Source organism: Capra hircus, chromosome 27, assembly GCF_001704415.2.
Source record: "Capra hircus breed San Clemente chromosome 27, ASM170441v1, whole genome shotgun sequence".
Taxonomy (NCBI): Eukaryota; Metazoa; Chordata; class Mammalia; order Artiodactyla; family Bovidae; genus Capra; species Capra hircus.
The window spans coordinates 25,416,894-25,438,033 of NC_030834.1; the positions used below are offsets into that span (position 1 = coordinate 25,416,894).

The following is a 21,140-nucleotide window of genomic DNA, read 5'->3' on the forward strand; positions in this document are numbered from 1 at the left end:
TGAGTTGATTACCAAGTAAAAGATGTACAGCAGATATTGAGCTTCTTTCACGAACCGGCATCTCTTGTGTATTCCACCACATCAGTTAGAACAACAGTCAGTGAGACTGGATTGTGGAGATACAGAGCCCATTTCCAATTCTTTTTTTTTTTTTTTTTTTGAGGGATCCCTATGGAATCTAGGTATTGTATCTTTATACACATTGACTATTCCAGAATCTTTCTCCCATAACATTCATGGCAATCAACCAGAACTATGTCTATAGGTCACAATATTCTAGTATAAACAAAAGACAGGAATGCTTTCAGGCCTCCTAGCTCAGTCCCTTCACCTCTCCTGACAGACCGCCTGACAGTGCCTCCTCTTCTCTTTGTTCTGTAACAAAGAGGATAGCCTCAAAGAACATCAGGTAAAGTGGAGTTTTAAGGTTCATGATCTGATCATTTAAGGATTTTTATACTGTTTTACCAAACATGAGGACTGTCTCGTATCTGGATGAGTATTATTGGCTTATTCCTGATTTTAATTTTGTCAGGATCTGCTTGGAAAATCAGTTAAGCCATTAATTCTAGTTTTGGGTGTTATCATTCAAAAGCAAGAATTTGAGTAACAATGTATATTTTTATTTACTTTAAACAAACTCCTTTTAAAGTTTATAATTATGAGATTACAGAGAACTCAGGATGCAATATGCAGAAAGTGTAAGCCATTTAATTAAAATTAAAATTTCTTAGACTTAATAGAAGCATGAAATGTGTCAAGAATAATGAATGATAACTTAAAGGCAGAAAAGTAATAACTATAGAGTTGTATTTTTTGAATGCAATACAGCAGTCAGATCTCTAAGCAAGAATATCTAAATGTTTTATTCAATGATGTCTAAGAAGTCATTAAGCACTTCACAGAGTTAACAATTCTCAACCATCTAATCTTTAATTAGATTCATATATTGAAAGCTCTAGCAACACGTTTAAAATTTACAGCTATATGTAAATATTATTAATAATTTTGCTTTTGTGTCAATATATCTGGAAGCATTAATGTGAATTTTGTTTCTAAGAGGGCATATGAAACAAAGTAAAATTTATTTCTTGCTTCTTTTGCTCTGATCTTATGGTAATAGTTTGGTCTCATTTAAAACAATATTTAGCATCTTCTTTAAAGTCTGAATTTTTTGTAACTATTACTTACTGCTATTATAAGAACAATATTTTATTTGATAAATATGAAAGAGAAATATTTTATATATAGCATAACTAATACTATTTTTCTTCTAGGTGTGATTTCTTACACAGAGTATCTTTTTCTTTTATGTATTTTAACAAGTAAGTGTACTCCTTAAATCTATTTCTGGATGCAGTTTTCTTTCTCAAGCATAACCTTGGGAAATAAATCTTTTTTTAGATTCTCTTACTTTGAAAATCAGTTTAGTTCTATCCACACTGTCTTGCAAAATTCATGTCTAAATGCCAGTGGAAAATGCTAAGCATAATACTATGAAGTGTCAGAACCATAAATATGATTACGGCTTATGGTATAGTAATAAAATGCTCATAAATTAAGAATCCTACATCAATCCTTGTGGTTTAATCTATGTGGGAGCCTAAAGGTAAGGACAAATAATAATTTGTACATTTTCTGCTACACTCATTCAAATCACATTTTCTGCAAGATTAGTGTGAAAGATTAGTGTGTCTTTTAACTACTGAGTCCATCAGGAGACCCATCATACATCCTCCAACAGCTTCATTATTCTCTTCTTTTCATATGCAGCAATTCTTTTGAAATATATGAAGAGTTCACTAAACTGTTCAGTTAAATTTCATTGCATTTAATGGGGGAACTTACACCCTGTAGTTCACTGTGCTCCAACCATCTATCTGACATTTTAAATCCCTGAAGTCTCATTTGTACTTTCTGTTCCTTCTACCATCAGTGCTTTTCCTCAAGATCCTCCATATAATAAAAATAATTCAGGTTTTCTTTGAAACATGAAAGGTTAGGGAAGCCCTACTTAACCACTCTCCTTAATATAGCTCCCTCTTCCACCCCTCCCTTTTTTTCCCTGTCCAGTGTTGTATTTTCTTCATAGCACGGAAACTATTTGAAAGTATTTGTTTATTGGTTTACATGTTTTTGTCTGTGTGGGTCCACAGTAGCAAAGATTTTCTTTTTTGTTCATTTCTGTATTAAGAACAGTGTCAGGTACATGGTAGCCTCTCAAAAAATAACTGGCAAATGAACGCAAGAAAGTGACTATTGGAATTTCCAATTGTGGATATTTATGGAGATGTGTGGAAAAAAAGAACATCAATAAAACTGCATCATTAGAAACCAGTCTTAAAATTCCTGTACTTCTATGATTGGAAGATAAAACAGCCACTGTTTTATTCTGAATTTAGTGATGGATAATGTTATGTTGGAGTTCTGTCACAGGAAGCTTGGGAAATGTGTATGTGTGTGCACATGTGTGTTTCAGAAATTACTGCCTTTTTTTTTGGCCTTGCTTTTTTTCTCCTGGCTCAAAATCATTTAAAATGACTGAAGAAAAGTATTTTGCAGTTAGTAATAGTACTGCCGGAGGACATTCCAGACTGGAAAGCCATGGATTTTGAGTCCGGTCAAGGATGAATGCCACCATGGAAATTAGAAGAGTGGATGCCAAGGAGTGTCTCAGAGACTTGTTCTAAAGTTATCTTGTTAGCTAGAACAACTTTGGATGCAAAATTAGAAGTTATATGTCTCTGAACCAGCATAGTGGTAGGTACAAGTAAAACAAAACTGGTGAGGAAAACCACATGCTGAGTTTGGACAGGATTGGTTTTAGCATGTTAGAAAAAATCCCATATAGTGATTTTTGCTTGCTACAGAAAAGTTAGGATATTTGAGTGCTGTGACTCTTTACACACACACACACACACACACACACACACACACACACACACACACACACACACAACATTTATGGGTGTTGTTTAATTATAATTTTTCAATTTAAACTCTTTTTCTAAGATGAGTTCTGAATTCCAAATGGAGTCACAGCACTCAAAAATCCTAACTTTTCTGTAATTATGGGTGTTGTTTGGGTTTTCCCTGGTAGCTCAGTGGGTAAAGAATCGGCTTGCAATACAGGAGACCCCCGTTCAATTCCTGGGTCGGGAAGATCCTCTGGAAAAGGGATAGGCTACCCAATCCAGTATTCTTGGGTTTTCCTGGTGGGTCAGATGGTAAAGAATCTGCCTGCAGTGTGAGAGACCTGGGTTCAGTGCCTGGGTTGGGAAGATCCCCTGTGGGAGGCCATGGCAACCCACTCCTGTATTCTTGCCTGGAGAATCCCCACGGGCAGAGGAGCCTGGCAGGTTATAGTCAATGGGGTCGAAAAGAGTCGAACAAAACTGAACGACTAAGCACACAGGAAGTGAGCTAGATAATCCGTGTTAGCTGTCTATAGTTCCCCCGCTCTGCCTTTGCTTTTTATTACTTTGACTTTATTTTCCCTTCCAAACAATGCTTGTGAGGACTTCTTTCTGTGTGTATCTTCAAGATCTTTTTAAAGCTTAAAACTTGGTCTTTGGAGATGATGTAACTTTTTATTTCTTCCTTGAGTGAGTGAGAATGAAAGTAAGTTTAGATTCCTAAAATACATGCAAAAAATGAACTTGCATAAAAGGCTTTCATTTCCATTATTTTCAGAGACAGCTATTACTGATTAAGAAAGCAAGTCTATGTGCTTCCCTTTGCTGGGTTCACAATTTCAAAACACATAATGGCAAGTGTACCTGTGGGAGGTCCCTTTTTAAACTTTTTGCCAGTCATCTCAAAAGAGGTCAAATGTTTTGAAAAAGGCATGCACACTGAGATCCGCTTTGAAGGACGCGTTCAAGTTTTCTTCTGTCCAAGCATTCTTCTTTTTGCTTTAGAAGTGGAGGGAGAAGAGGTATTGAATCTTATTATAAGTTTCATACAATTACAGCAGTTCATAGTGTATGAAAGTCTTTCTCAGAAAAGCAGTTTTTCCTTGTATTTGGGGGAAATAAGGAATTAATTATTCAAGTCCTTTTTATTTTATATTTCTGTATTTGAAGCCTCTGGAAGTTCAACCCCAAGTATGTAATCTCTCATGCCTGACTTTTTTTTGTGTGGGTCATTCTGTTATAATTTCTCCAGGATTTTAGGCTGGTCCATTGTATTGGTTTTGTTTTGTTTTTTTTTGCTGCTGCTGCTCTAACTAGCTGACATATTAAAAATATTTCAAATGTACTGAGATGATATTTTCCTTTCAAACAAAGTGACAGACTTTGGAAAAGAAAGAACTATTTATTTTTGGAAGGAAGGTAATCAGATTTTACTGATATGCAGCAAGTATCACACAAGTAGATTTCAAGTGTATTATCAACTGTGTTACTAAGTGTGCTAATATATGAAACAGAAGTATATATACTTACCTATAGCTTTTATTATATTTAACTAATAGTAACATGTTGCTTTTTATTTCTTGGTTAAAGTATTTCTGCACAGAATATGAATTGTTTACAACTAATGTGGGTTTTGAACTTTGAAAACATTTTTCCATTTCACAAATACTTTCCTGTTTTTGTCTGGCAGAGCCACATGCAGGTTTCAGAATAGCTTTCAACATGTTTGACACAGATGGCAATGAGATGGTGGATAAAAAGGAGTTTTTGGTGGTATGTATATTATTGGTTACGTTTTATCAATACATCTATTGCTTACTTATATTTTTTATGGTTTTGCATTATTTAGAATACCGTTGTAGAAAAAGGGCTTCCCTGGTGGCTCAAACAGTAAAGAATCCACCTGCAATGCCAGAGACTTGGGTGTGACCCCTGGGTTGGGAAGATCCTCTGGAGGAGGACATGGCAACCCACTCCAGTATTCTTGCCTAGAGAATCCCCATGGACAGAGGACCCTGGCAGGCTACAGTTCACGGAGTCGCAAAGAGTCGGACATGACTGAGTGACTAAGCACAGCACATTGTTGAAAAAAGAGTAAAAGTGTTATGCTTTTACTTTAATAAAGTATATTATACTCATGTACTTTATTTTGAATTATTTTTACACTATAAAATATAAATTTATTCAGTGTATAAAGATGATTATAGGGCTTCTGAGGTGGCTCAGTGATCAAGAATCCACCTGCCAATGCAGGAGACAGAGGTTTGATCCCTGGGTGGGAAGATCCCCTGGAGAAGGAAATGGCAACTCACTGTGGTATTCTTGCCTGAAAAATCTCATGGACAGAGGAACCTAGTGGGTTACAGTCCGTGGGATCTCGAGAGAGTCAACCATGACTGAGTGACTGAGCACACACACACGTGAAGATGATTATAATTGTTTACACATATTCTGGAGGTCTGAAATGTATATTTTCCACGAAGTGAGAGACAGGCAATCCTGGGCTTACACACGCCCAGACCCTCTCATGTCAGCCACCCAGCCATAGGCAGCTCTTTGCCTGCCTGTGGAAACTTCCTTCCTTCTCTTTAAAGGATTTACAATGTTTTTTTTCTCTTCCACTCGTTGCTGCCTTGTATTCCAGTCTTAGCCCATTCTCCTATTGCGTTCCCTTGTCTTTGACCAAGGGCTGATAAGCGTGTTCTTGGTATTTGTCTTTCAGGCTTTCTTGCCTGACTAGTCCCATGTTGGTGCTGGTCTGGCAGCATCATCAGCTACTCACTCATCTTAACCACCCTCTCCTTCCCGAATTTTTCTCTTTTTACCCATGTATTCTATATCTATGTCTGTGGCAAAATGCCTTTTCTGATTTTCTCCAAAACAGAGATTAACATTAGTTTACTCCTCCCAGTAACAAGGTCTACCTTTAGCCTTTTTGTGCAACTCAATATTTACCTCTGCTCTCTTAGCAAAGAGAGAAGGGGAAAATAACATAAATAGCCATTTCATTTTCTGTTTTTCCTTTGTAACAAGCCAATAAAAATCCCTTGGAAAACCTCTTAGATAGCTTAGTATTTTCTTCAGAGGCTGGAGCACAGAAGAGAAATTATGAAATCATTCTTTTCCATGGTAGGAATTAGCAGCTGCTCAAAAGGAAGCAGGGAACTAATTACTGGGATCTGTCAAAAGGCTTCCATGTAGCCCTTGGCCGAGTACACCCCCTGAGCAAGTCTGGGGAGCTGGACCCACAAAGGGTCCCTTACTGTAGTGCTGCTCGCGATGGTGCGGAGGTGGGGAGTTTCATTGCAATGGAGAGAGACATGTTGCTAACATCCTAAGATGGGCAAACTTAGTTTACTAGAGCTCTGTCCTGATAGTGTACAGCTGTAACTTTAGGACTTTTCAGAATGGGCCTTGTAATGGAAACAGCCTTCAACAGACTTTCTATGGCAACATGTCCAAATTCCACCCCCACTGTCTTAAAGGTTACCTTTTGGAACTCAGTGCATTGGAAGCTGCCTGTGTAGATGTCTTTGGGACTCTTGTCTGTTTGTGGAGGTGGGAGGTAAAACTTTCTTGTAGAATTTCAATTTGTTTCTACTCTACACTCTTAGAAAAGTTGCTCTTCCTTTAGAGCAGTGGTCTACTCTGCAGTGGCCATACTAATGTTTTATTGTTTGTTGTTGTTTGTAAATGGCTAAGGGCTTCCAAGGTGGTGCTAGTGGTAAAGAACCTGCCTGCCAATGCAGGAGATGTAAGAGACTAGAGTTCAATCTCTGAGTTGGGGAGATCCCCTGGAGGAGGAAATGGCAACCCACTCCAGTATTCTTGCCTGGAGAATCCCATGGATAGAGGAGTCTGGCAGGTTGCAGTCCATAGCATTGCAGAGTCACACACAACTGAAGTGACTTAGCACGCACGCACATAAACAGCTAAGAGTTCCTAAAAGCAGAGGTGGAGTTGGGCAGAGTTACTTGTAGATTTGTAAAATAGATTTGTAAAATCTATGATCCTCCTGCCTGTTTATAAAGCAAATATTAATAATGCCTGCTAAAGAGAAAAACTTTTCACTAAGATAAAGTATGGAATATATGTGTTAATAAAATAATTTACAGTTTGTACTGTAGTTTTAAATTGTTTTTATATATCTTGGGAGGGAATACATTTTGGATTTCAGCTCTAGCCATACTAAGTGAAGTAAAAGAATTGAGATACCTGTTCAAATTACACGGACAAGAACAGGGACCTCTCCAGAAAACTGAGATAAAGATAGAATTAAGCTTCCATGTGTAAAAGAGGATTTTAAACAGGAAATAATGCCATGTATAATAGGGTGTATGTGCTAAGTTGCTGTGTCTGACTCTTATGACCCCATGGACTGTAGCCCACCAGGCTCCTCTGTTCATGAAATTTCCCAGGCAGGAATACTGGAATGGGTTGCCACGTCCTCCTCCAGGGGATCTTCCCAACCCAGGGATTGAACCCATGTCTCCTGGGTCTCCTGCATTGGCAGGCAGGTTCTTTACCACTGTGCTACCTGGGAAGCCCATGTGTAATAGTTGCTAACATTTCTTGAGAAGTTACTGTGTGACAGGCAATGTGCTTGTGCTAAGTAATTACTTATAATGTCTACTCTGCACAACATTATTTTTATAAGACCTATCAATTATATATCAGTAAAGCTAGAGGAAAAAAAATATTGCTCTAAGGTAAGAAATTATTCATATTCCCCATATGGAAAACAAGCCTTAAATGATTAGAGTAACTTGCTCAAAAGGTTAGACATGCAGAGCCCATGTTCCTACCATTACCTGAAAGAGACCTTAGAAGTCATTCAGTCCATCTTCATTTCATGTATGAGCAAATTGGAGCCCAGTGAGGACCTGTCCCGTATCCATAAAATTGGTTTCTGACAGAAGATGGGCTCAAGCCTAGTGTCCTTTATTCCTCAGTAGGCTTCATCTCTTTTTATGTATATACCACAGGCTCCATGTCTTTGTGTCTTAACAAATAAAGATAAACTATAGGAGATACTATCATAAAGTAAAACTATATGATGGACCTAAAACTTTTTCTTAGGAAAAAACCTGGTATCAGAAAATGTATTCATACTAGTTTTAATGTTCCTGGTGTATATGAAGCTAATTATTTTCTTTGTTCTTAGAGTATATCTAGCATGGGGTGTTAGATAGATTCCCAGAAACTCTTATCATGTGTTTGATTTTTGATTGGTTTTCTTTTCAGCTTCAAGAAATATTCAGGAAAAAAAATGAAAAGAGAGAAACTAAAGGAGATGAAGAAAAGCGTGCAATGCTGGTAAGAATAATTTATAATGGTTTCAGCTGGGTTTTCTAGGTAAGAATTATTTTATTCATGTTGAGAAATAGTAATTAAAGCCTGTAACTTTAGATCTGTCTGTTTCTTGAAAACTTTCTAAAGTTCTTATGTAGAAAAACTTCAGTATTTATATGCTTTGATATCAATATTTATATCAAGTATTGATATTAAACATCTGTATCCATAACCATATTCATTAAATCATTTTCATCCATATTGTTGTTATCCATGAAATTTGAAGGGTATATCATATAATAGGTTAATACAGATCATTATGCATGTAAAAATTTAAAGGTGAATTGCAAAGATTTAATTATACATGTGAGTAAATTTAGTGGTACTATAATAATATGAATGTTGAAGCAAAAACAAGAAAATAATATGTTTCTTTGCATTCATAGAAATATGTATTATAGATTCTTTTTCTGGGAAGAGTAATGTTTCATTTTATTTTGAAGGTAGAGTTAAGCAACATTTCCCTCCATTTTCCTTCTAGTTTTCTTTTTGCTTGTCCCAAGTAAATATTTCAGCCTGACAACATCCTAGGTTCACTTAGTAAAAATAACAAACAGGTACTAAGACTTTAGTATGAGGCCTTATATTAGACGCTTTGCATGCATTGCCCCCTTTTAATCTACCAAACAGTTCTGTTATTATCTAGTTATAGATGAGAAAACTGACACTTGGAAAGGTTAATATCTTGTCTAAAATTCCATAACTATTCAATGGCAAAGCCAAGATTTGAACCCATGGCTGGCCAGCTCCAAAACCTATACTTTTACCCACTGTATCATATTTCTTCCTCTGGTACTTAGCAGAAACATGGTGAATTTTGTTACTATGTAAATGATAATTGTTTTATTTGCAAATTAATGGCCCTGTGAAATAGTTTAATTGGTTTATCTGGAATTCAAATAATTAACTTCAAAGAGTTGCAACACTTTTTATTTTTCTCACTGTTACAAGCATATATATTAGGTTTTCTTAAACATGGGTTATTTGTAGCAGATGGGTGTCATTTTCATCCCAGTAGATTTACAAAATGTGTATTTATATTAATAAAAGCAGATTATCAGGATTATGAATGTTTATTATTTCTCAGAATATTTAACTATGGTATATTTATCAGTATTTTTTTAACCTCCGCGATAGACTAAATTATAGAAGACACTTGTAGAAGACACTCTCTACTGATAATATACTGAAAGAGTAAACAATTATTTTAACTTTGATGGATTGCCAATGATTGACTGGATAGGCAAGTTGTTGATAAAATATCATTTAGGAGGTTGAATTATGTTAATGAATATTTTGGTATACCTCAGTGATAAAGTAGGTAGTGTTTCAATGGATACAGATTTAATTGTTTGTTTATTTATACTAATTCCAGAAAAGAGTTATGGATCTTTCAGTAAAGTAACAATCCTATTCTAATCAGTAACCTTTACTAAAATACCTAAGTGAGTAACAAAGGGAGAGAGGAAGGGGAATAATAATAGCAGTCAACCCACGTTGGGAAAAGCTACCGTGTCAGCACAAAAGCTTCATTGCATCCCAGGTGAAGTAAATTTAATACCGATGATATAATGCAAATAAGTTCATAACAGTAATATAGTAAAACTTTATTAACTTGGATTATTTAGGGAAAGTCTATCTACATTATGAAATCTAAATTATATCAGTATACCCTAAATTGTGTTATTTTATATGAACATACGTAGATCAGTGAAACATTATCTAGCAAATATATGGGGAAGGAGACTTGTTTTAAAGAACATATAAAAATAACTTTTAAGTATTCTATCACTTACTTATATGGAAATGAATGTTGCTAAAGACACTGACCTCCATAGGTATCCCAGAGGTGTTTATGTTACAGTTTAATTAATGCTCCTGGAATCTCACTTACAGAATTTAGCTATCCGAACTATTTCTTAAAACAATCCAGAAATAATCTTTAGTACAGCTTCTGAACTAAGCAATACTCTAGGACAATACAGCTCTCTTCAAATATTTTTTTACTGTGTTTTACAATAATAGTAATAATTAGTGGTAGCATTATTAATAGCTGTCACATTTTAAACAATGCATATCTGAACTGATGAGATTTTTGAGTTTTGAAGCAACTGAAATTTAGCTTATGGTGAAAATATATAGATTATGTTAGACATTGTAGGAGTCAGATTTTTCAAGTTTTGACTATTAGCTCTGCCATTCATTACCTCTGTGACCTTGAACCAGGTTCTTAAATTTTTCTGTGCCTCAGTTTCTTCATTTGTACTAGAATAGGAGTAATGAGCACATATGATGATTATGGAGGTTAAATGAGTTAAATCGTGTAGCTACTAAACAGGGTTTGAAATATAATAAATACTCAAAAAGATTAGCTAATTGTGAAACATGAAATTCTCTTTTAATTAGTAGAATATTTTAAACTGAATAGTACATCCCCAAATCAAAAATTAGGCAAGAATAAATTTTAAAATATTTACATATCAAAATGAACTGCTTCAGAAGAGAGAAATGAGCATAATATTTCTTGGGACACTTTCTATGTGCTAAGGTCTGTACTATCTCCATTATACACGTTACTCTCATTTAGTCCTCATTACATTTCTCTCAGGTAAGTCTTCACACCTTTGCACAGAAGAGAAAACCATCTCAGAGAGGTTCATTAAATTGCCTGGGTCCACGGCACTAACAGGCACTGAACAGGATTCCAGCATAGGTCTCATGCTGTCCCCACCACCATGCTGCTCCATCGAGGTCTGCCCCCTGATCGCACATGGAATTGCTGAAGCATGTCTCAGGAAAACTGCGTACTTCAGAGTACCATGTTTAACTCAAAGCAATAGTTCCCATCAAAAGTTAGAATGAAAGTGGTTGAAATGAGCACAGGTTCACTTAATGTTTAATTATACGAGATTTAAAAAACTTTGCTACTCATCTTTAACATTTATCCCACTTGTACTGTGTGCGTGCTCTATAGAGAATGTAGCATAATGATTTGCCCTTCCTAATTGATTATTTTGTCGTCTTTTTCTTTTTTTTCTTTTGCTATACTTGGGTTCATTCTGAAATGTGACACTTCATTTGGCCCTTTGTGCTCTATGTCAGCGTCTTCAACTTTATGGATACCATTCTCCTACTAATAGTGTATGTACAACCCTTTAAATGTTCTTTATGTAAATAGCCCTCACCTGTTATACTTGACAATGCTATTTCTTTTATAAAGCCAGATCTACTATTGAGACTGTTTAGGAATTTATTGAGTATAATAATGTGAAACCAAGCCCCCAGTTTTTATTTCCTTCCTGGATTTATAAGAAAACTATAAATTTACAGAGCAATTCTTTCTCTTTAGCTTTAGATTAAGATAAGGTGAAGGTGAGTGAACAAGAACCCAAAACTCTGGTAGAGTAATTGACCTTTTATATTTTTCAGTGGTATTTGAAGAGTTAAGTACAATTTATGGAGCAGATTCTCAGGCTATGCTCCTGCAGGACACAGGTATTTTAAGAGCTAGAGCTCTCCATCTGATGTACAGTCTTTTCTTAATTCTAATACCAAAGATATTAATGGATAAACTTTTGCTAGTTCTCAGTATTTCGCCCCATTTTTTTTCTAAAACTTTTGATGCTTGCCTACTGCCTTTGGTCTCTACAAAAGTCTTGAATAAGATGGCACTTGATATGTTCAGTATATCACTGTATCATGTTGTTTCTCAAAGAGGATTATGATCTTCAAACTCGTCTTTTCCTGAAAACATTGGGAGTTCTTGCAAATGATCTTCCAGATGTATTCTTCTCATGCTACGCTTTCGTTCTTTTCTTTCTCCCAGAAAGTCATAGCTTATGGATTAGCCCAGTTGCTATACAACTGAGAATAGGCCATGGTCTCTTCTGAATGTAAAAGGCACAGTCCATTTGATTTTCCCTGGCCTCCTTAAGTCACTTAGATCCCTCAAATTATACAAATCCACCTGAGAGAAACTCTCGAATTTACAGTGACCTACTCAGTATTGTCCTATTGAAAGGTTCCATTATAGTGTAGACTCTAGCTGTGTGCCTCCTGAAATTGATATTTAATAAAAATTCCAAACTATAAAAACTAATTCTCTTTGAGACTCAAGTATACACTAAAGGCTGATGAAGCATAAAATAAATGTAAAATATCTAAGTCACAAGGAATGGACCTAGAATGGGTTGGAAAACAAGCCAAATCCATAGGAATCTTATGACTGACTGGTTGTTTTGATTCCTTACAAAATACTTTAAAATTTTTCTGCAAAATTCACTGTTTTCCATGGAATAAAGCCTACTGTTCTCTTAAAATTTTTTTTAAAGATTCCTCTGTTAATTATTTCAAAAATATATAAGAATGTGAAAGATGGAAATCTCAGAGATTCTAATGACACATGCCCTATGAAGCTTAATAAATGTTAATAATGATTATGACTTTGTTATTTATTTTTCTAATCTAATATGTCATTTCATGAGCCATTTTTCCTACTGTGGCAACTAATATATTTCCTTTAAACTCATAAATAATTTTCATATAATAGACAAGCATTAAAAAAAATAATATATTTCGGAGTAGTATTGTTAAAAGGAAACAGGTTCTAATATGGTCTAGTTTAAGCCACATAAACAAATTGTAGTTACTTAGACACTAAGAGAATAATATAATAGTATAATGTTATGAATTAGCTGGCAATTACCTGCTAGTTTCCAGAACTGTAGATCAGCTGGAGTGATAAAGTATGTAATTTGAGTATAGTTCATGGAACTAATTATAACAGATTCTACCTTTAAGGATAAGTTCTTTCAGGAAATGCAGTACCCCTGGATTTTACTATTACAGATGGAAGTTCTGTAGTGTCTGCAGTAGCCAGTTCCAAAATTTAATCATTCTTATGGTATATTTTGCCTCTACTCTGTCAGATTATCCCTTCCTACAGTGTAAGATTGAACATGCTCCTTTATATTCTGAAAGCCAGTTACGTTATAGCCTTTTTTGTTCCAAACAACCCTAATTCTTTTCATATTTCTTATATAGTCAACTCTTGATTATCTTACTATGGTGAAAAGAAATTTAAAACATCCAGAAGAATAAGTAAGGCAAACATGAGGTCAGTAATGCAAAGTCAAGGCATGACTTTGACATGCCTTATATTTGACAGATTTTTAAAGATTATTATCCAAATTTCATTGGAGTCCAAAAATGTAATTTTTTAACATGCACTGAACTTGTTTTATGGACTAAATGCCAATATTCATAAATGATCTTTGTTTGAAAATAATGTGTATTCTCCAACTTGGGGTACAGGGTTGTAATATATGCATGATCAAACATATTAAGTATGTGTTTTAAATCTCTGTCATTACTAAATTTTTGTCCACTTGTTTGGTCAAATAGTGTGTTAAATTACACATTCCTATGATAGACTTATTAATTTCTACCTGTAATTCCAGTTTTATTTTATATATTTCTAAGCCTTGTTATTGCCTCTATAGGAATATATTTAGATCACTTAAATTATCTTAGAAAATTAAATCTTTGATTAAATACTATCCCTAGATCTCTAGAAATGTGTTTGTATTAAAAATCTATTTTAGTTGTCAAAATAATATACTACCTTTATTTTTGTTAACATATGACTTTTTCCTTTTTGTGTTTTTTACTTTCTATTTTTGCCTCTAGTAATGATGAAGCTTTCCTTGATTTTTTTTAAATATATATTTTAGTTTGGAAATTTGCTGCTGATAAAATGTAAATATGAAATAAAAAATAATAGAAGTTTACTATATAATATAGATCAAGAAATTAAGCATTACGTTTACTATGCCCCAAGAAGCCCTTTTATGTATCTCTAGTCATAATCCTTCTCCTGGAGAAGATAATCACAGTCATGACCTTTATGTCAATCACTGCTTTGTCATTTTACAACCTTTTTATGTATCTAAAATGATACAGTTTGATTTTCCCCACTTTGATCTTCAATTAAATGAGGTCATATTATATGAGTTTTTCTGTGTTTTGCTTCTTTGACTCATCATGATTGTCAGCTTCATCTACGTTATTGAATCTAATGAATGGTCCTAGTTCGTTCATTTTTATTACTATAAGCAAGAGTGCTCAAATGTTTTGGTCTCAGGACCCCTTTATTATTGAGAATCCAAAGAAGTTTTGTTCATATTTTGGATATATTTATCTATATTTACCATATTAGAAATTAAAACTCAGAAATTTTAAAGTAGTTATTCATATATTTAAAAATAATAAAAACTCACTTGTTATCCTAAACATTTTTTATGAAAAATAACTTCAAAAATGTAATGAGGAAAGTAGCATTTTTACATTTGTTTCAAATCTCTTTAACATCTGACTTAGAAGACAGCCAGTTTCTCTTAGAGGCTTCTGTATTCAGTCTATTCAGTATATTGTTTTGGCAGCAAATACTATCAGTTGTTTCCCTTGAAGCTAGAGGCTCACTGTGTTCATTTTCCAAAAAGATGTCTGCCATATACCAAGGTCTAAATAACCATAGTTTGTCTTATCAGTTGTTCTTTCAAGTAAAAATGATGGTTCATGAAAAAAGTGGCTAATTTACCTTGCAACACAAGTCACCACCTGGATGTTTTTTCTCAAGACAACCATAGTACTTCATTAGCAGAAGTGCTTTATGCTTGCTTCCCTTCACACTGAATGTTAAAAAGATGTGTGCTCAAAGATCAAATTACCAAAATTATGAGTTCTGTTCTTCAGCAAGTATATTCTTAAGTGAATTTTATTTTAATGTGAGTATATGAAACTGAAGAATGTGACAGTTTCTGAAAAATGTAATGACTTTGGTCTTTGGTCCCACTGCTGTCATTGTACTAAGGCTTCAGAAATTTTACCCACCATTGCTTTTGTACCTGAAAATACAGTATAAAAGGCAGATAGTGTCTTTAAGATGCTTTAAGATACATCTGTATTATATTTTGTCTAGTTTCTTCAATTGTTCTCAGTGAGAAGATTGGCATTTGTTTTCTAGCTTTTCATTACTAGAAGCCTGGTTTATCATTTTCAACCTATTTTTTTCCTTATATTTTGGATATGTCTTTTTTTTAAGTGTATGTTGTGTACTTTATTGGTTTCTTTTTTCTGGGTGGATAACATGGGCTTTTTAATTGGAAATTCAGTTTATACTACTGTGATGACTAACTTATTTGGATTCACTTTAGCCATTCTATATACTGTTTTTTTTCTCCTTTCTTCATTTGTATTTATACAAATACAAACTGGATTTATTTTTAGTTTAGAAGATATTCACTGTATTTCTTTTCTTTATGTAGTTATTCTTTAAATTTTAGTAAATATACTTAAAATAATAAAGTCTTAGATTGGAGTGTATCTTTATTCTCTTTCTCAAAAATAGAGTTTAAAATTTCTTTAGTACCATTCTTTCTGCTCCTGATATGAGTACTTAAAACAACGTCTACCCTTGTCTTTTTTAATCTACCAAGTTAGACTTCTAAAATATGTATCAGCCATATTTGTTTCAAATTACTTATAATTTGCTATTCTTTTCTCAGTAATTCCCTCTTTAATTTCTCCCCTTCTTAAATCTCATAATCTTATACTCACAAAGTATATCCCCAACTGATGATCTTCTGATAATTTTTTTAAAAACCCTCTCTCAGGAAATCTCTTTATTCTGCCCTTAGTTTTTTTCCAGTTTATTGAGATATAATTGACATATAACATGGTATCAGTTTACGGTGTATAACATAATTTGATATATATATTTATCACAGAATAATCACCACAGTAAGTCTAGTTGACATCTGTCCCATCACTTAGTTACAATTTTTTTTTCCTTGTGATGAAAACTAAGATGTATTGTCTTCGCAGCATTCAGTACACTGTAGAGTATTGTTGACCGTCGTTACCAGGCGGTATGTTGATTACACCCCAAGACTCACTCACCTTATTCCTGCTAGTTTGCCCCTTTTCACCACCGTCACCCAGTTCCCTGCCCCCTCCAGCCACCTGCCTCTGGCAACCGCCAGTCTCTTCCGTTTCTGTGGATTTGTTTGTTTTAATTGAGACTGATTTGCGTATAATATTATATTAGCTTCAGGTGTATAATGATTTGATATATGTATACATGCCATTATTTTGAAAGGTAATTTTACTAGGTGTATTATTATAGATTGACATTTGTTCTCTGCAGCTTGTGATGTCATTCTAGTCTTCTGGCTTCTATTGTTGAAATTGAAGAGTCCGTTTTGGGTCTAATTATTCTTTTGTAGTTAATCAGTTTTCTTTCTGGGTGCTTTTAAGGTTCCCTTTGCTATTCTACAATTTTCTTACAGTCTATCTTTCTGCTTTTACTTATCGTGAAATTTATTGGGCTTTTCAAATGCGAGGATTGTTTGCTTTCATTATTTCTTGAATGTTTACTGCCAGTGTCTCTCTGAATGTTTCCTCCCTCCCATTTTCTCGACTGTGACTTTCTAGAGCTTTCATAGATATTCATGTTTTATGTCTGTCAACTCCTCTTTAATTTGCCACATTATTTTTTCACACTGCATTCTGTATAGTTTATTCATATTACCTTTAAGTTTAATGATTTTCTCTCTAGCTGTATATAGTTCAGTTCAGTTAAATTTCAGTGGTTCGTTTTTCATTTCTAGGAGTTTTACTATTTCTAATCAGCCTAATAATTTTCAGTAGTCTGTTTTTCCTAAAAAATCCTGTCACATGCAACTTCATATTCTTTAAATTTATTAAGCTTATGTTGTATTCCATATTTAATCATTTCAGATCTGAAATCTGCAGCTCTGGTTCTATTGTTTTTTTCTGCTAGTTCCTACTTGTGGTGACTTACGTTCTTTCATGGAAGGGCATGGCAACCCACTCCAGTATTCTTGCCTGGAGAATCCTACAGACAGAGGAGCCTGGCAGGCTACAAGTGCATGGTGTTGCAAAGAGTCCGATAAGGCTGAAGCGACTTAGCACGCACGCACGATCTCATATTATGAGCATGTATTTGTTGGAATGTGTCTGTGGTGATTCTTGAAGGCTTGGGTTAAGGGTGTGTGTTTTCCAGGAAGACTTGTATGTGGGTGTATTTCTGTGATACATTGCAGAGACCTGCAGTCCTGTGTGACTTTAAAGTACAATTCTCAGATTATGGTGTCTCAGGGCACAGTTGTTGTATTGGCCCAAATTATAAAGATGTAATTTTCTTTTCTTTGTTTCTATTTTTCTGTGTGTGTTTTAAAATATCACTAATAGCAAAGACAGTTTCCTGACCAATTCTATGCGCTGCTATTTTGGGATTTTTTTCCCTTCTAGTTTACCTAATCTCTGGGTATAACCTTTCTCAAATATACTATGTATATAGTTTATTTGCCTATCTGGACATGAACAACCTTAGGACACCACTGTTCTGCTTTCCACAGTGGTATATTCCCATCTCTAAATCAGTCTTTTTTTTCCCTCTAACCACCTTTTTTATTCCCTTCTTCTAGCCTCCCATTCTCCCTTATTTTATTTCCTTACTTCTTTCCTTCTGTGTTTGTTTGAGCTGCTATATAAAAATAGCATAAAGTGGATGACTTATGATGAATGCTCATTTTTTCATAGTTCTGAAAGCTGGAGGTCCCAGGTCAGCAAGCCAACAGCCTCAGTGTGATAGTTGCTGAGGGCCTACTTCCTGGTACCTTCTCACTGTGTCCTCAGGTGGTAGGCAGAGGAAGGGAGGTCTTTCAGGCCCCTTTGCTAAGGGCACCAATCCCATCCTTGCAGGCTCTGGCCTCATGACCTAATCACCTCCCAAAGGCCCACCTCTTCCTGATGCCATCACCTTGGGGATTAGGGTTCCAGTACCTGAATTCTTCACACTAGCTTCACTCTAGCTTCTTCCTTCCTCTCTCTCTTCCTCTTTCCCTTCCTTTCTTCCTCCTTTCTCTCTTTTCTATTCTCAGAACATACATTTTTTCCTATAGCGATCCATGTCAATATAGGTTGTCAAACTAATTTTATCCCTTCATATGTTGTAAATATTGTCATAAAAGTCTGTGTGTGATGGCAGGGAGGGGTGATGGTGACCAGTGTTTGAAAGTAGGGGAGAGGCCTGGCTTCATAGAACAAATCTCCTGTTATTCTCCTAATAATTGTGCAGTAAGCCTTATTTTCTAGTTTCATTGGTTTAACAATCCTATTTTTATTATATACCAACTTTATAGTTACAGTTTAAAAATATATCCACAGTCAAAATATTTAGATAACTTGGCAGAGTATTTAATCTAGTAACCATTTATCAAAGTTCTCTTATCTCTATGGAAAAGAAAAAGAACTGTGTTAGCTCTCCACTCAGCTAATTTTACTCGGTGAAAGCTTATTTAGTTACTAGAGGAGGTGATGAGCACACTCTCTTGCCATATTACTATGTTTACTGTTATGGTAGTAAATACATCTATGTTATATAAGTGACTCCTGCTTAATGATACCTTATTATAAACATTTTATCAAGAGTTTATTAAAATATACATAGTAGGCAGTGTTTTCTAGTTCATAATTATGAATTAAAATATAGGTCTTTGAAATAATTCCCAGATGCTTATTATTTCATTAGGGGCACTGGACTTTTGAAAATTAACACACACGAGAAATGAAAATTCTCTTATCGTCAGCCACTCACCCCTAGGTTCATTATGCAGCATTTTTCTTCTCACAGTAACCCAAAGAAGACCAAGCCTGAGAATCTGTGAAATCTTCCATGATAAATTCTGACAGAAACCAGATTTAATTACTTTTGTTTACAGCCCAAGTTAAGCTTGAAGTTCGACAGTTCATATGAAGATTAGACAACACTTCTTCATCTTGATTATCACCTTCAGACTAGCCTGTGCTGAGGTAGAAGCTGGTGCTGTGTCCTTGGGATAAACCAGAAAGTAGCTGATCTATTTACCATAGATACACTTAAGAAATCCTTGATTAGCTCTGAGTGGTTTGCCTGAAACTCACGTACTTCTTCCTGACAAGTTTTGGATTAATCTGAATTTTCTCTAACGTATGGATGTGGTCATTTTGACTCTTTGATGCACTAACACATGCTAGCTAACAATTCATTTTTAAGTTAAGTAGAATTTTCCCAGGTTGCTATAAAATTACCAAAATCTCCTCCAAATAAATTTACTTCACACAGGTGTGAATAAAATTTTTATTTCACACTTTCTTAGAAGGGATGTATGTCTCAGTAGAAGGGCATGGGCCTGGGAGTGAAGAAGGTGATTTTTTGACAAAGCCACATTGTACTTAGGAATAGTGGTTATATACGTTACCGCTTTGAAAATGGCCTGGGTTTACCAGCGATGTAATACAATACTGTTGTGTGCAGCAGAAAACAAAAAAGGTAAGCTAGTGTGTTTTATTTCCTTTTCAAGTTTGGCTAGAAGAGATTAGAGTGTATAAATTATCATTGTTTGGGACTGTTCTTTAGATTTCAGTTGTGCTTCTTAAAAACTTCCACAGGTACTTAAATCAGATGCTGAGGAACTCGTCTCCAGAAGCTACTGGGATACACTAAGACGTAACACAAGCCAAGCACTCTTCTCAGACCTCGCAGAGGTATAATCGGACCTCAACTAGGTCCTTGTACCACGTGCTACTTTCTTAATCTGGTCCTTGTTTCATTTTAGAGTCACAGTGATGAAACCAAAAATGTATTTTGTATCTTCCCTTTTCTCCAGGAAAGCAATAATTCCTACATATAAATTGGTATATTTGAATATGTCAGCTGTGCTGGCAGGGGCTGCAAGGTCACCTTTAATTGTCTAAATCTACCTGCTTGTTGTAGAAACTTGACTTTCCACCCTAATTAAAAGGAAATATTATTTTTCACTTTAGGATCACTTTTAGGAAATTTGAAAATACTATTTATAGTTTCACTGACTCTTTTAACCTTATAAACTTCAATGTTACGTGAACTTAGTAAAAGATATCTAACGCTTTAGAATTACAGTAGATTTAAACAATCCAATTTCCCACTATTCATAGTGAGCAGCTCACCCAGAGTGGGCATGGGGGAATTGTGCTAAGAGCAGTCTGTCCAGGAAGGGAGGAACATTTTTCCTTGACATTGGTTAGGATTGCCAGTGCATGGAAAATTAAAAGCAGGCCGACCATTACATCACTCATTATTGTTTTAGAATTCCATAGAGACGTACCTTTTTGCTGTACTCAGGCGGACGGCTCCCACCACTCTACTCTCTTTTTGCCCGTTAATAGGAATTTATCATTTTAAAAGATGAGCTATGTGTTATAGGTTGAATACTGTTCTATGTTTCCTATTAAGAATTTTTAAGAACTTTATTAGAGATGGCTGGCTGGCTTATCGTAAAGGACTTTTTCAGTAAATACTAAGAAATGTATTTTTTCATTACCTTTTTGTCTTTAAAGTTGGCTTCTCATTTCTTTTTCTAAAGTTTTGTTTTTAAAAATTACACTTAAAACTATCTAGAGAAGTAAACTGGATCAGATATGACTTCTGTTACCCATATATACAGTGTTACTCAACTGACATCTCAAGAGCATGGTAGACACTTAGAATTGCTAATTTTGCTACTTGTGCTCAATTTTAAAATCCTAAAACAAGTAAATAAAGCATTTTTCCCTATATTTAGTCTGTATGTGATATATAAATATAATGTGATTATGGCTAGTAATTATTAATGTTTAAAAATCACCTTTTTAAATTCTAGCTATTTGGGGGCATAAAGTGCTAATGGATATTCTACTTACACATATTTTAGAAGTGCTTGATTCTGTAATCATTTATGTAGGCACATAGTAGTCAGTGCCTAAAAGTAAGAACAACTGGGGACACTAGTC

General features: G+C 34.8%; 1 protein-coding gene across 2 annotated transcripts in view; it reads left to right on the forward strand.

The window, feature by feature from the left end:
* Nucleotides 1–21,140, forward strand: part of MICU3 (mitochondrial calcium uptake family member 3) — an 82,831-nt gene that overhangs the window by 45,899 nt on the left and 15,792 nt on the right. Inside the window, exons 5-9 of one of the 2 annotated variants that reach the window (XM_018042023.1) lie at nt 1,278–1,325; nt 4,606–4,688; nt 8,160–8,231; nt 11,370–11,408; nt 19,782–19,877. In XM_018042023.1, coding sequence (XP_017897512.1) covers nt 1,278–1,325; nt 4,606–4,688; nt 8,160–8,231; nt 11,370–11,408; nt 19,782–19,877 — 338 coding nt within the window. The remainder of the gene's footprint in view (nt 1–1,277; nt 1,326–4,605; nt 4,689–8,159; nt 8,232–11,369; nt 11,409–19,781; nt 19,878–21,140) is intronic. The other variant, XM_018042024.1, reaches the window with a different exon arrangement.